Source organism: Chamaea fasciata, unplaced genomic scaffold (genome assembly GCF_029207755.1).
Source record: "Chamaea fasciata isolate MVZ Bird 193981 ecotype frontalis unplaced genomic scaffold, bChaFas1.0.hap1 SCAF_41, whole genome shotgun sequence".
NCBI lineage: Eukaryota > Metazoa > Chordata > Aves > Passeriformes > Sylviidae > Chamaea > Chamaea fasciata.
The window spans coordinates 111525-126804 of NW_027094126.1; the positions used below are offsets into that span (position 1 = coordinate 111525).

A 15280-nucleotide genomic window follows, 5' to 3' on the forward strand; every position below is an offset into this window, starting at 1 on the left:
GGCGGGGCCTAGCCCGGGCGCGGGAACGGGCGGCACCTCCCCGAGGGGGCTCCGGTGTCGTCCCCCCCCCCACCGACCTGGGTCCCCTCCCGGTTCCCGGTGCCGGGCACGGCCGCGAGCGGTTACCAAAATAAAAGAGCAGGTTTAATTCACCGAACACAGAAGTCCCGCCGCGGCGGGGCGGGGCGGCCCCGGCCCGGTACGGGCGGCCCCGGGCAGGCCGGTGGCCGGTTCCCGGCAGCGGGGCCCCGCCGCCGCCCGCCCGCCGCGCCGCGCCGCACACACACGCACCACACGCACCGCGGCGGCCCCGTCACAGCAAAGCAGCGGCGGGCGCGGGGCCGCGCCCCGGGACGGGCCCCGTTACAGCCCCTGCGTCTTCAGCTCCAGCGGCTCTGCCGGCGGCTCGGGCGGCGGCTCGGCGGCGGCGGCGGCGGCGGCGGCGGTGACGGCGGTGGGGGCGGGCGGCTCTCCCTTGAGGGCGGCCAGGCGCTCGGCCAGGCTGCGCGGCCGCGGGCACAGCGCGAACTCGTACAGCACCGCGCCCAGCGCCGCGCCCAGCAGCGGGCCCGCCCAGTACACCTGCGGGGGGGCGGCGTGGGCACCGGCACCGGGGGGACCCCCGGCCCCCCGCCCTCCGGGGCACGGCACCCTCCCCGCTGACGCCCGGGCACCGGCTCGGTCAGGGCCACCCGTCTCCCGGTGAGCGGAGGGGCAGCCGCGTGTCCGACTCCCCGGGATCTCGGGGGGCAGGCAGGACCCGACTCCCGGTGAGCGGCCGCTTCTCCCCGCCCGGGATACCGGGGGGGTGCCGCTGTCACCGTGGTGATACCGGCAGCCGCCCGCCTTCAGTGGGGACACAGCGGCCGGGACAGGGCAGGGACAAGCGGGGAGGGACCGGGGGGGGCCCGGGGCGGGTTTGGGGGTCCCCGTCCCCCCCCACTTACCCAGTGGTTGGCGAAGTTGCGGGTGATGACGGCGGGGGCGAAGGAGCGAGCGGGGTTCATGCTGGCGCCCGTGTAGTGGATCTGCGGGGGAATGGGGCAGTGGGGGGCTGGACAGCTGCCCCCCAGCCCCTTCCTAGCCCCCGGGATCCCAGCACGGGGGTCCCCGCGGCCGCCCTTACCCCGAAGAGGTGGCCGAGGGCGAGGGAGAAGCCGACGGGCACGGCAGCCATGGCCGGGCGCCCGTCGTGACGGTCGTCGAAGCTGGCGAAGACGCAGAGGATGAACTGGGCGGTCAGGAGCAGCTCCACCACCGTGCCCTGGCCCGGGCCCACGCCGGGGTGCAGCTGCGCGGGGAGAGGGCTCAGCACCCCGCAGAGTTGCTCTCCCATTCCCCCTCAGCACCCCAAATCCCCCCTCATTATCCTTCCACACCCCAAAAACCCCACTGTACCACAAACGCCTCCTGGATGCCCAGCCCCCATCACTGTCCACCATCAATCCAAACCCCAAAACATCTTCTGAACCCCCCATCCACCATCAGACCCCTCAAACACCTCTGAGCCCCAGAACCCCTGTTACAGCCCCATGAGACCCCAAAAACCCTCCTGGAACCCCCCAACTCTCTCTGAACCCCTCATCATCCCCATTAGAACCCCACGGTACCCCAGATCCCAAAACACCCCCTGGATTCTCCCAATCCTTACAAGCCCCCATTACAGTCCCAAGCCACCTCAGACCCCCAAACACCCTCCAGGCGCCCCCAATCCCCCCAAACCCTCATTACAGCCCCCACCCCACGGTCCCCCAGCCCCCCGATTCCCCCCCCCGTGCTCACCGCGGTGAGGCCGAGCGTGCCGCGGACGGGGCCCGGGGTCACCCCGTAGAGCACCCCGGCGCCGGCCAGCATGCCCAGCACCTGGGCCAGCAGGTAGCCCAGGGCACGGGGCAGGGAGAGCTGCGAGGCCATCAGGAAGGCCAGCGTGATGGCCGGGTTGACGTGGCCACCGCTGACATGGCCCAGAGCCTGCACCAGGGTGGTCTGGGCCAGCCCGAAGGCCAGGGCGGCCCCCACGACGCTGGGGGGGCCCGGGGCCCAGCGCAGGGAGGCCCCCAGCCCCAGCAGGGCATAGAGGAGGCTGCCCAGGAACTCGGCCAGCACGGCCCTCCAGAAAGCGGACGAGCGCAGCTCCCGCATGGCCTGACCCCGCTGCCCTCCACGGCCCCGCTCCCCTCCCCGGGGGCCGCCCGCGCCCACCTTTATAAGGCCCCCCCGGGCCGGCCCCGGGGGTGGGATCCCACCTCCGCCACCCCCCGTTAACCGCTTCGCTGCCCGGGGCACGGGACAGGTGACGGGCGGTGAGGAAAACCCCCCCGAGCCCCTCGGGCAGCCCCGCACCCCCCGATAGTGGGGACCCCCCCCCCAAAGAGCTGCGCCGCCCCCATCCCTGGGGGGTACCTGGGGAGGGGAAGTGTCACCCATCGGCGCCCTCAGCGGGGTTTGGGGGACCCCCTTGCTCAGGGCCAGCACTGCCACAGCTCGCACCCCTCCAAATGTTTTGGGGACACTTTGGGGCTACCCCCGCTGCTGGGAGCCGCCCCCCACCCCGCGGGAGGGGCCCTGGGTGGGCCCCGCTGGGGGCCGCGGGGTGTCCCCCCCCCCCGGCCCCCCGGTGCTGTTGTCTGCGGGAGGGTTTATTCAGCCCGGGCTTAGCGGGGGTTGAGTCCCCGGCCGGGGGGATTAGGGCTCGGCCCGGCCATTGGCGCCCGCCGGAATCTGCCGGGGCTGCAGAGGACGCCACAAAAGGCTTTGCTGCGCTCAGCTCCCCGGCACGGGACGGGGCTGACGGGGGGTCCCGGCCCCCGCCCTGGCCGGGGGGCCGCGGGGAGGGGGCACCCGCAGCCCCGGTGTCACGGTGCCGCCGCACACCGAAGACTCAGGGCGGTGGTCGAGACCCCCCTCCCCTCCGTCGTCTCACAGCATCACTCCGCACCCACCTGCGACCCCAACACGCCTTTAATCCCCCCACGGGGGAGAGGACAGTAAAAGGGGAGGGGGCACGGAGCCCCCCACGGAAGGTTCTGGCGGCGGCGAGGATGCGGCATGGAGGATCGGGGGGGCTCAGGCTGTACCCTGCTCCCGCTGCTCGGCCGGGTGGGCCGGGGGGCCGTGGGCCACCGAGGAGGGGGACAGGCTGGGGGTCTCCACCAGAGCCACGTCCCGGCAGGCGAGGCAGGCGCCCAGCTTCTCCCGGGAGGCTCCGGGCGCCAGGAGGAACTCGTAGGAGAGCCCGGCCAGCACCGCGCCCAGCACCGGCCCCAGCCAGTACACCTGGGGGGGCACAGAGTGTTGGGGGGTCCCAGGGGTGGGCGGGACGGGAGAGCCCACCCCAGTGCTGGGGACTGAGCTGAGGAACCTGCCCCAGGGGTGAGGAGATGTGGGGAGGGGGAGGTCACAGGTTTTGGGGTAGGGGACTGAGGGAGGGGGCTCATTGCAAGCATGGGGCCTGTCCCAAGGATGGCAATAGGGGGGACACACCTGTCCTGCCACGGTGACACCGTGAGGGCCCAAGGTGACAGAGTGACCCATGCCAGGGGGACTCACCCAAGGGAAGGCTCACCCAGGAGCTGCTGTCCTGGGCCGGGCATGGGACCGCAGCGGTCACACACCGCAGCCGGGGGACCCACCCTCCCTTGGGGACTCTGGGGGGGTCCGGGGGTGCCCCCAGCTCACCCAATGATCATCCCAGACCCCGGTGACGATGGCCGGCCCCAGCGAGCGTGCAGGGTTCATGCTGCCCCCCGAGAATGGCCCCTGTGGGAGACAGGGGGGGTCAGGGGCTGGCGGGGTGGGGACCCCCTGGCCGGGTGGGACACGGGGGGGTCCTTACTGCGGCCAGGGCGCCGGCGGCCACGGCGCTGCCCAGGGCCAGACCGGCCTGCGGGGCCGCGTGCTCGGCCACGGCGAATGCGGCCAGCGCCAGCTGGAAGGTGGCAAAGGTCTCCCAGGCCAGCGCTGTCCCCGCTGTCCCCACGGCGCTCACCTGCGCGAAGGGACACCTGTCCAGCGCCACGGGATGATGGGGACAGGGATGGGGACAGGGATGGGGACACTCACCTTGGTGACGAGGCCGGTGTCGTCCGGCAGCGCTGCACGGGCAGCGGCAGAGGCCAGCGTGGCCCCCGCGCACTGGGCCAGGACCCCCGCGGCCCCGCGCAGGGCGCTCAGCTTGCGGGTGCACAGCAGGGCCAGCGTCAGCGCGGGGTTGGCCTGGGGCCCCCCGAGGCTGCAGACGAGCCCCCCGGCCACCAACCCCCCGGCCAGCGCCGGCGCCAGCGGCCCCGGGGCTGCCGAAGCCCCCAGGACCACCCCCACGAAGATGAGGGTCGCCACCAGCTCCGCCACCACCCCTCGCCAGAAGCGGCCGCTGCGCAGCTCCTGGGGGGGACAGCGGGGCCGGGGGTCACCCCACGGGCACAGAGCGGGGGTGACGTGGGGGCGGGGGACCTTGGGGGATGGGGTGGCTCGGGGTGGGGTGCCCAAGGTTTGGATATCTCAGGGGTGGGGTGCCGTGGCAACAGGATGCCCCAGTTTTTGGGTACCACGGTGATGGGGTACACTGGGGATGGGACCCCTCAGCACCTGGGTACCATGGGGGGGGTCCCTCGGTGATGGGGTACCCTGGTGATGGGGTGCCCCAGTTTTTGGGTACCCACGGGGATGGGGTACCTTAAAGATGGGGTGCCTTGGGGACCCCCTCAGCACCTGGGTACCGCAGTGGAGGGTACTGGGGCAGTGGGGTGCCATGGAAACAGGATGCCCCAGGTACCACGGGGCTGGGGTACCTCAGGGATGGGACCCCTCAGTCCCTGGGCACTGCGGTGACAGGATGTCCTGGCAATGGGGCCACAGAGGGTCACAGGGATGGAGGTGGGGGCAGCAGCCACCACAGGGCCAGGGGCCATGGTGAGGGGCACACAGAGACCCCTGTGCCAGGCCTATGGGCTGGGCATGGAAGTGATGAGCTGGGGGAGTCCCCATGAGTGAGGGGCTGCTCCCCCACCCCTGGCAGGGAGGGACTCTGGGGCTTTGGGGTGGGCTGGGGGGGTCGAGGCCGCTCGCAGGGTCTTACCTCCCCGATGGCCATGGTGCAGCTGTGGGAGAGGGAGCGCAGAGCACACCCGGGGGCAGCACCTCCTACCCCCCCCGGCACTGCCACCCCTGTCCCTGTCACCCCCCAGCACTGTCACCCCCTTGGCACAGGGCACCCCTGAGGTGCTGAGGCTGGGGCAGGATTTTGGGAGGGGGCTGTGGGGGTCCTTGCCTTGGGCTTGGAACATCCCCGGGTGCCATGGCAACCCCCGGGACCCTTTGGGGTGTTGCCAGGACGACCAGAGATGAAAGGCCGGGATGAAAGGCTGAGGGGGATGAGGGAGGGGCGGGTCACACATCTGGGATGAGAGTGGGGACAGGGCTGTCCCTGGGGGTGGTCGAACACCTGGGATGAGCACAGGGACAGGGTCTCAGGGGGGCTGGGGGTCACAGGGGACAGGGTGACACACCTGCGATGAGCACGGGATATGGGGCTGTCCCCTGGTGGGGCGGGGTGGTGATGTCACACACCTGGGACAAGAGTGGGACGGGGTCCCTAGTGGGACAACGGGAGGGGTGACACACGTGGGTCGAGATGGGAACAGGGCTGTCCCTGGCGGGGGGACCGGGATGGGTGACACAGCTGGGACAAGAATTGGGGACAGCTGTCCCTGCTGTATCGGGTCACAGAGGGGGCAGCGGCAGAGGGAGTCTCACACATGTGACAAGAGTGGGGACAGGGTCCTTGTAAGGGTCACACACCTGGGACGAGCTGGGGAATGAGGGTGTCCCCAGGGGGGGTCACACACCTGACACAATTCAGGGACAGGGATATCCGGGGGGTCACAGCTGGGACAATTCAGGGATGGGGCTGTCTCTGGGGGGGGGTCACACACCTGGCACAATTCAGGGCCAGGGCTATCCCGGGGGGTTCACAAACCCGGGACAAGCTCGGGGCCGGGGCTGACCCCACCGTAGGTGCGGCAGGAGGGGTCCGGGGGGGGGACAGCCCCGGAGCCCCCCCGGGCCGTGGCTCTGCCGGCTCAGCACCGGCCCCGCACGTGGGGTGAGTCAGCGGGCGAAGCCCTGGCTCAGCACGGGGGGGCCCCGGCGCTGCTGAGCCCGGCAAAGCCAGAACAATCCGCGGCCACAAAGGGCTGGGACAGCGCCGGGACACGCGGGGGGACAGCACTGGGGGGGGGATATGTGGGCGACATGCGGGGGGACACGAGGGGGAACAACTGGGGGACACTGTGGTGGGATCTGGGGCCAGTCACGGGGGGACACAGGGAGGGGACACTGGGGGGACACTGAGCAGGACAAGGGGCCCTGCAGAGGGCGGGAGAAATGGAGGGGGGGGGGCTCCCCCAGAGCCTGTGTGCCCCCCCTGTGCTGTCCCAGCCCCTGACAGAATATTCCCGGGATTCTGTGTCACCTCACAGACCCTCTGGGGACCACCAAGACCTAAAGACCCCCCCCCAGGTGCCCCCAAGACCTCCCCATCTTGTCTTGTAGACCCCCCAGGTGCCCTGTGACCCCCCCAAATCCTGCCCTACAGATCCTCCAGGTGCCTCCTCCTGCCCCACAGCCCCACCCAGTACTCCCAGGCCTGTTCTGTTTGGGGACACCTGTGCTCAGGTGTCCCCAAAATGCCCCACAGAGCCCCCCCAGGTGTCCTATGACCCCCACAGTCCTGCCCAGACTCTCTCAGGAGCTCCCAGGTGCTCTCTTCTGCCTCACAGATCCCCCCCAAAATACCACCAGTCCCACCCTATAGACCCTATATCCCCCCGAGATGCTAGAACCTGCCCCAAAGACCCTCCTCAGAGTCCCCCAATCCTGCCCTACGGACACTCAGGCGCCCCCAAGATGCCCCAGAGACCCCCCGGGTGCCGCCAGAACCCTCCCATCCTACTCTACAGAACCCCCAGAACCCCTCAATCCTGCCCCTCAGGCCCCCAGAGCCCTCTAGAAACCCCAAATCTCGTCCCACAGACCCTCAAGACGCCCCCCAGACCCCTCAGGCGCCCCCCAAATCCCCCCTTTCCCAACTCCAAGATGGCGGCCCCCAGCCCTGCCTCAGCGGGGGGCGGGGCCTGTCGCAGTCACGTGACGGAGTAAAAAAAGGCGCCCAATATGGCGGCGGCCGGGGTGTGGTGTCGAACCACGTGACCAGCGCTTCCAAAATGGCCGCGCCCACGGTGCGGGCGGGGAGGCGGGGCCGAAGGGTAATGGCGGCGGTGGGCGGGGCTTCTCTTAAAGGGGCCGTGCCGGCCCGGGGTGTGGGGGGGGGGCCTTGACATCCCCCCGGAGAAGAGGGGGGCTCGGTGGGTGCAGCTCCCTCCCGGGGGTTCCTGAGAGAGACGGCCCCGGTTAACGCCGATGCGGCAGAGGATGGGTGCGGGATCCCCCCTGCACCGTGTCCCCCCCGTGTCCCCCCCGTGTCCCCCCGGTGTCCCGGGCGGTCTGGGGTGGGGGGGGTCTCACCGAGGGACGCCTCATTTGTGGGGGGAGGGCAATATCCAGGGTGGGGGTGAGACCCCCAGGGGCTCACGGGGGGGTCACTGGGGTGGGGGGGAGGGTGACGGCGGTGACACCGGGGGGCGGTGAGGGGCAGCACCGGGGGGGTGACGGGTGACACCGGGATGTGACGAGGCAACACCGTGGGACCACCGGGGAGGACGGGGCAGAACCGGGGGGGTGGGGTGACACCAGGGGGGCACCGTGGGTGACACCGGGACAGGACCGGAGCGGGGAGGGGGGGGTGACAGCGAACCCCGCGGCAGGACGAGGCAGCACCGGGCGGGGATCGGCGCTAGGACCCGGCGCGGCGGGGCCCGCCCGGATTCCAGGCTGGCTCCCGGTGTGACGTCACGCCCGGTCCCGGCCCCTCGCGCTCGGGAAAATGCTGCTCTCGGTGCCGCCGCGCTCGGGGCTCCCCGCCTTCGCCTACAACAAGGGCGGCAAGAAGGTACCGGCCCCGGGGGGCGGCGGCCGGGGGGCCCGGCGGGGGCTCGGCCCGGCGGGGGCGGGCCCGGGGCTGGCCCGGCGGGACAGGCCTGGGGGGAGGGGCGGGGAATGGGGTTCTCGGAACGGGGGGGGGGGACATCCCTTCGAGCCACCCCCCCCGCCTCGGGGACACCCCTCGGAGCTCCGGTCGTCGCCCCTCTCCGGTGCTCCCGGGGGCGTCCCGTGTGTCCGCCCTGTCTGCCCCCAACCCCCACGTTCGTGCCTCAGTTTCCCCCCCTCGGTCAGTAGTGCTGGGGGAGGGCGGGGGTCACCTCCATCCGCGTGTCCCCCCGGGGGGACACCCCGAGCTGCGGATCTGGGGGGATGTGGGGAGCTGGGGGTGGCACTTGGCGTGGGGGACAGGCGACAGGGACAGCCCTGTAGGGGGATGGGGACCGCGGGATGACAGGGGCCCTGGGCGGGGGGTGACGGGGTAGAGGAGTCGGGGGGGCAGGGGGAAGATGGGGACCCCCTGAGTGGGTTGGTGATAACCCCGGCGGAGAGGAGGATGGGGGAGCCCCGGGGGAGAGGGCAGGGGGTCCGGGAGGAGGGTGGGGAGCCTGCAGGAAGAGCGATGGGGACCCCCGGGGGAGCTGGGGGGAGATGATGGGGGGACCCCGGCGGGAGCGATGGGGTCCGGGGGTGCGATAATGGGGTCGGGGGGGGAGTCCCCACAGCCCCCCCAGGGTGGGCAGAACCCCACTGGGGGGGGGTGGCGCTCTGGCAGCCCCTCCCCACATCCATGCTGTTTTGGAGGGGGGAGGATTTTGGGGGGCTGGTGGGTACTGACCCCTTACCACCCCCCCCCCCTCCCAGCAGCCCTATGTGCCCCCGGCCCAGCCCCTGGGCCCCCCCAGCCCCAGCCCTGCCGGGGGGGCCCCGGACCAGCTCAGCAAGACCAACCTCTACATCCGGGGGCTGCACCCCGGCACCACAGACCAGGACCTGGTCAAGCTCTGCCAGCCGTGAGTGGGGCTGGGGTCCTGCTGTCCCCCCCACCCCAGAGCCCCTCAGGGAGGGCTGGGGGTCCCACCGAGTTCTCACCCCCCCCCCCCCTTTTCTCCCCCTCCCCCAGCTACGGGAAGATCGTCTCCACCAAAGCCATCCTGGACAAGACAACCAACAAGTGCAAAGGTTGGGGGGCGGCAGGGCTGGAGGGGGTGTCCGGGGGGGGCTCTGGAGGGTCTCCCTGACCTCTCACCCCCTCCCCAGGTTATGGTTTCGTGGACTTCGACAGCCCCACAGCCGCCCAAAAGGCCGTGACAGCGCTGAAGGCCAGCGGGGTGCAGGCGCAGATGGCCAAGGTACAGACCCCCCAGAGCCCCCCCGGGACCCCCCCCCCCGAGAGCCCAGGCAGCCCCTTGACCCCCTCCCCACAGCAACAGGAGCAGGACCCCACCAACCTGTACATCTCGAACCTGCCGCTGGGCGTGGACGAGCAGGAGCTGGAGGCGCTGCTGAAGCCCTTTGGGCAGGTGGTCTCCACCCGCATCCTGCGGGACCCCCACGGGGCCAGCCGGGGGGTGGGCTTCGCACGGTACGGGGGGGGCCTGGCACAGGGCCCGGGAGGGTTGCTGGTGCTGGGGGGGGCTGCGGGGGGTGGGGGTGCTCAGGAGGGTGAGGAGGGCTGGGGGGACGGGGATTTGGGGGGGCTGCAAAGAACTGGGGAGCTGCAGGGAATGGGGGTACATGGGGCTGGGGGGGTCACGAGGATGGGGAGGGCTGGGGGGCCAGGGACTTGGGGGGGCTTCACAGGACTGGGGGGGCTGCTGGGAATGGGGGTACATGGTGTGAGGGGGGGGTCACAAAGATGGAGTGGGTTGGGGGTGCTCAGGAGGATGAGGAGGGCTGGGGGGGCAGGGACTTGGGGGGGCTGCACAGAACTTGGGGGGCTGCAGGGGATAGGGGTGTATGGGGCTGGGGGGCTCAGGAGGATGAGGAGGGCTGGGGGGATGGGGATTTGGGGGGGCTGCAGGGATTGGGGGGGTATATGGGGCTGGGGTGGGTCATGAGGCTGGGGGGTTTGGGAGGATGGGGAGTGCTGGAGGGCTGTGGACTTGGGGGGGCTGCACGGGGCTGGGGGGGGGGCACACAGGGATAGGGGAGCCTGAAAGGATGAAGGGTGTTGGGTGGGCTGCACGGGGCTGGCAGGGGGGGCACACAGAACTGGGGGGGCCCCGCCTGTGGCCCCCCGGCCCAGCCCCGCTGCCCCCAGGATGGAATCCACGGAGAAGTGCGAGGCTGTCATCACCCACTTCAACGGGAAGTTCATCAAGACCCCCCCGGGGGTGCCAGGTGGGCTGGGGGCGGGGGGGGGGGCTCCCGGGAGGGGATTCTGGGGGTGCTGGGGGCGGGCTGGCGGCACTGACACCCCCTCCCCAGTCCCCCCAGACCCCCTGCTCTGCAAGTTTGCTGATGGGGGGGCAGAAGAAGCGGCAGAGCCAGGGCAAGTTCGTGTCCAACGGCAGAGCCTGGGCCCGGGACGGCGACACGGTGAGGGGGGGTCGGCGATTTGGGGGGGCCCGGGGGGGTCTGCAGGACAGCGCTGACCTTTCCCCCCCCCCCTTTCCCAACCAGAGCACCGTGACCTTGGCCTACGACCCCGCGACGGCGCTGCAGAACGGGTGGGTGCCCCAGGGCCCCCCCAGCCCCGGCGGGGCGGCGGGGGCTGCCGGCCGCGGCCCCCCCAGCCCTGACCCCCCGCCCCGCAGGTTCTACCCGGCGCCCTACGGGCTGGCCCCCGGCCGGATGCTCCCCCCCGCCGCCCTGGCCCCCTACCTGCCCTCCCCAGTGTCCTCCTACCAGGTATTGGGGGCGGTTTTTGGGGTCCTGGGATGGAGGGAGGGGGTCCCCCCCCACCTGGGAAAGGGGCGGGGTGTTGTGGGGAGCTGCTCCCACCTGCTGCCACCCACAGGTCCACGGCCCCACCTGGATGCACCAGTCGTACCTCGTGCAGCCCACGGTGAGCCACGCCCGGTGCCACGCCCTGAGGGGTGGAGGGGGGGCGGGAACCCAGCTTGGATCTGCCCCGCCCACACCTGACCTGACCCCACCCCTGCCCCACACATCTTTGCCCCACCCCCTGCGGCCAAGCCCCTCCCACTTTGCATTAAAGCCACGCCCACCATTGACAGCGCCCCCCCTCCCCATTTTGGCCTCATTCTGGGGGGTCCCTGTCGCGTGTCCCCCTCCCCAGGGGTGCCAAGTCCCCAGTGTCCCCCATGTCCCCAATGTCCCGTATGTCCCATGCCCTGTCCCCATGTCCCTCTTCCATCGTGTCCCCCTCTGTGTCCCCACGGCCCCTGTCCCCATGTCCCTCCTCCCTGTGTCCATGTGTCCCTACAGCCCTGGTCACAGTGTCCCCCACCCTCGTGTCCTCTGTGTGTCCCAACGGCCCCATTGTCCCCCCTCCGTGTCACACATGCGTCACCACGGCCCCCCTCCCTGTGTCCCCAGTGTGTCCCCATAGCTGCTATCCCCTTGTATGTCCCTGTGTGTGTCCCCATGTCCCCCCCCGTGACCCCATTTTCTGTGTATTGTCCCCCTGCCACCACCCCCTCCTCTTGTGTCCCCTGTGTGTCCCCACAGCCCCTGTCCCTGTGTCCTCCCCGTGTCCCCCCAATGTCCCCATGAGCCCTGTCCCCGTGTCTCTCCCATGTCCCTCAGTGTCCCCATGGCCCTCCCATTGTCCCCACGGCCCTCCTGATCCTGCCTGTGTCCCCATGGCCCTGGTCCCGGTGCCCCCCCCGTGTCCCCATGTCCCCCCACCAGTGTCCCCATGGCCCTGGTCCCAGTGTCCCCATGTCCCCCGAGTGTCCCTATGGCCCTCCTGATCCTGCCCATGTCCCCGCTGTGTTCCCATGGCCTCAGTCCCTGTCCCCCCGTGTCCCCGCCGTGTCCCCGCCGTGTCCCCCCCTTGTCCCTGCCGTGTCCCCGCCGTGTCCCCGCCGTGTCCCCCCCGTCCCCCCCTTGTCCCCCGTGTCCCCGCGCTGACGTTCCCGTGCAGGGCGCGGTGCTGGCCCCCGCCGTGGACCACGCCGTCCCCCTCCAGCCCTCTGTGGTGGCCCCCCCTGGCCCAGCAGCTCGGCCACCTCTCTCTGAGCAGCGCCGGCACGGTAAGACCCCCCCCACCCCGGAGACCCCCCCCCCAATCAAACCCCCCCCCGACCCCTTCCCGGCCCCCCCTGACGTCCCCCGCCGCTGTCCCCAGTACGTCCCCGCTGCCGCCGCCGTCCCCGGAGCCTTCATCCCGCCGTACCCGCCGGTGCCGCCCGCCCTCCCGCTGGAGGTGAGTGCCGTGGGGGGAAGGGGGGGTCCGGGAGGGGGTTTTGGGGCTCAGGATTTGGGGGTGCAGGGTTTGGGGGTGCATTAACCCCTCCCCGCAGGACGGCGGAGCCGCCCCGACCCACGGCGCCATCGAGTCGCCGTCTGAGCCCGGCGCCTTCCCCTACCCCTACCCCAAGTAGCGGCGGGGGGGGCCCGGCCCGAGGGACCCCCCCCAAAAACTCCCCCGGGAGGGGCCGCGCTGGGACCCCCGCCCGGCCCGAGGGTCCCCCCCGCACCCACCGGGAGGAGCTGCGCCGGGACCCCCGCCCGGTGCTCCCCCCCAAAAGCGCTCCGAGCCCCAGCCGGGGGTCCCTGGGGTCGGTGGGGGTCCCCCTTCCACCCCCGCCTCCCCCTCGGAGGGCTTTTCTTCCTCCCGAGTTTTCTAAAAAACTAAAAAAAAAGGACAAAAAAAAAAAAAACAAAACCACAGACCTACACAGAGAGGGAAAAAAAAAAAAAAAAAAAAAGGCAAGGAAAAAAAAGGCAAAAAGGAAAAAAAAAGAAAAAAAAGAAAAAAAAAAGAAAAAAAGGCAAAAAAAAAAAAAAAAAAAAGAAAAAAAAAGCAAAAGCCGCCGCCGCCGCGCGCCGCCCCGGGGGGGGCCGGGGGTCCCGGCCGCCCCCCCCCCTCGTGCTTCCAGGGCCCGCGGCCCCGCCGGCCCCGGTGCCCCCCGTGCCTTCTGCTGCCCGGTGCCCCCGGCTCGGGGTCCGGGGTGCTGGGGGGGGGCATGGAGAACCCCCCCCGCCCACCCCAATCTCCGGGCACCAGCCCCCCCGCAGGGCCGGGGGTGCTTCCCTCCCCCCCCCCCCCCCAGCCATTCCTGCCCCGGGGGGGTCGGTCAAGTGCAATAACGCCCCCCCTCCCCCCAAAATCCCGCCCCCCCCCCCCCCCCTTAAGCTTCGACGGGCGCCCCGAGGGTCAACCAGGCACTTTAGAGCCCCCGCGCCCCCCCCCGGGGGGACCCCGGCCCCCCCCCCCCCGCTGTCCCCCCCCCTCGCCCAGCGACAATCAGGGGGTCCCGTGGGGGCGGCTCTTGCAACCAAAGATTGGGGGGGGGGGGGGTCGTTGGGGGGGGGGGAAAGCTGAGCAGCCCCGCCCCCCCCATAAGGCTTCGCACCCCCCTCGCCGGGGGTCTGTCCGTCCGTCCCTCCCCGCAGTGATGGGGGGGGCAGCCCCCCAATATTCCCTCCCCCCACCTCCCCAAATTGCTTCCAGCTCCGGGGCCAACCGTGCCCCCGCCCCCCCCCAGCTCTGCCCAGGGGCCTCCCGGTTCTTCCAGCCCCCCCCCCTCCCCCCAGCGCAGGGGGGTCCCCAGAGGGGTCCCCAAGACCCCCCCTCCCCCTTTTCCGGGGCATTGGGACCCCCCCCCGCCACACATCTACCTCACCCCACAGCTCGGTGGGCGCCCAGCCCCGCTCCGGGTGTGTCGCGGGGGGGGAGGGGCTTCAGCCCTTTACCCCCCCCCCCCACCCAGGGGTGACGCCCCCCCCCCGGTTTCCAGCCATCACCCACCTCCCCCCGTTGCTGCTACAGCCCACCCCCCCCGCCCCCCCGGGCACGACCCCTTTGGTCGGGGGGCTGTGGCCCCCCCAAGGAAGGAACCAAAGAGGGAGACCCCCCCCCCTCCCCCACCCTGGACCCCCCCTCGGGGCTGGGGGGGGGGGGCGCTGGGACCCCCCCGTGCTGAGCCCCTGCCCCGCTGCTGGTTTGGAGGGGGGGCTGAGATTTGGGGTCCCATCTGTCCTGGGGTGGGGGTGGGGGGGGGGAGCTCGAGCTGAGAAGCCGAGACCCCCCCCTCCTCCCTCTCCCCACCTTGCCCCCCCCCCAGACCCCCCTTTAATTTATACGTAGCGCATTTTGTACAGGTTTTTAAGTTGCTTTTTTTTAAAAAAAAAAAAAAAAAAATCTCGAGAGGTTTCTAGTTTTGTATTTTTCTTCCTCCTGCTTCCGCGCTCGCCCCCGCGACCCCCCCCCACCTCAACACCCCCGCGACCCCCCCCCACCAAACACACCCCCCCCTTCGAGGTTGGTTTTTTTTTGTTTTCTTTTGTTTTTTTTTTTTTAAATAAAAAATGGCAAGAAAAGGAAAAGCGTTTCTGTCGTGACAAAGGGGTGGGGTAAGGGGGGGGGGTGTCCCAAATTCCTCCCCCACCCCCCCCCAAAAAAAAAGGCTCGGACCACGATGTGTTTATCAAACGTGAGTTGTTTATTCTCGAACGCAACACGCGGGTGGGGGGGGGGGTCCTACAACTCTTTTTGGGGAGGGGGTCTGGGTTTTTTTTTTTTTTTTGGGGGGGGGACATCAACAGGCAACAGCGAGGAGGGCGGGGGGGGGGGTGTGGGGGGCCACCCCCCTCTCCTCTAAACCTTATTAAAAACGAGATTGGTCCTAAAAATATAGAAAGAAATAAATTTAAATTCACAAAAAACCTGTACAATTATCAAAAAAGTCACTAAAACAACACGGCTGGTTATAGAAAAGGCGGCGGGGATGGGCGAGGGGGGGGGGACACACGGTGCTTCCCCCCCCACCCCAAAGTGAGGAGGGTGGCTGGGGGGGCACACGATGCTCCCGACCACGCCGCGAACGGGGAAGGGGGGGAACAAAGAGAGACCCCCCCCCCCTCCCCAAAGCCCCCCCGAAGGGGCGGGTGCCAGTCGGGGGGGGGCTTTTGGGGGTGCGGGGGTGTCAAACCTGGAGTGGGAGGGGGGAGGGAGAGAAGGAAAGGGATGGGGAGGGGGAGCAACTTTTAACTGAACGAACACGAGAACGATACGGAGACTCCCGAAAAACTTTTCTCACGACGGATAAAAAAAAAAAATAAAAAAAAAATAAGAAAAAAAAAAAAAAAAACAAAACAAAAAAAAAAAAAACAAAAAAAAAAACCTGACGGATCCGAAAACGTGACT

At 69.9% G+C, this 15280-nt stretch overlaps 3 protein-coding genes across 3 annotated transcripts; 1 reads left to right on the forward strand and 2 right to left on the reverse strand.

Moving 5' to 3' along the window:
- Positions 1 to 363: 363 nt before the first annotated feature.
- MIP (major intrinsic protein of lens fiber) lies at positions 364 to 2142 on the reverse strand. Its single transcript, XM_066207511.1, has 4 exons — positions 1783 to 2142; positions 1127 to 1291; positions 948 to 1028; positions 364 to 582 (listed from the first exon to the last, which is right to left on the reverse strand). Exons 1-4 carry the CDS (start codon positions 2140 to 2142, stop codon positions 364 to 366), a joined length of 825 nt encoding a protein of 274 aa, XP_066063608.1.
- Positions 2143 to 3066: 924 nt separating this feature from the next.
- Positions 3067 to 5155, reverse strand: LOC136303871 (aquaporin-2-like). The gene is made up of 5 exons (XM_066207569.1): positions 5078 to 5155; positions 4063 to 4383; positions 3836 to 3988; positions 3679 to 3759; positions 3067 to 3276 (listed from the first exon to the last, which is right to left on the reverse strand). The coding sequence occupies exons 1-5, from the start codon at positions 5090 to 5092 to the stop codon at positions 3067 to 3069; spliced, it is 780 nt and encodes a 259-aa protein (XP_066063666.1). The 5' UTR covers positions 5093 to 5155.
- A 2721-nt stretch (positions 5156 to 7876) lies between these two features.
- RBMS2 (RNA binding motif single stranded interacting protein 2) lies at positions 7877 to 14454 on the forward strand. Its single transcript, XM_066207367.1, is given in 15 exon segments — positions 7877 to 8008; positions 8863 to 9011; positions 9122 to 9180; positions 9259 to 9350; positions 9426 to 9583; positions 10262 to 10341; positions 10429 to 10463; positions 10465 to 10539; positions 10624 to 10670; positions 10758 to 10851; positions 10961 to 11008; positions 12053 to 12111; positions 12113 to 12161; positions 12257 to 12334; positions 12432 to 14454. Coding segments are annotated over 15 exon segments (1170 nt in total). The 5' UTR covers positions 7877 to 7942; the 3' UTR covers positions 12513 to 14454.
- Positions 14455 to 15280: the final 826 nt, after the last annotated feature.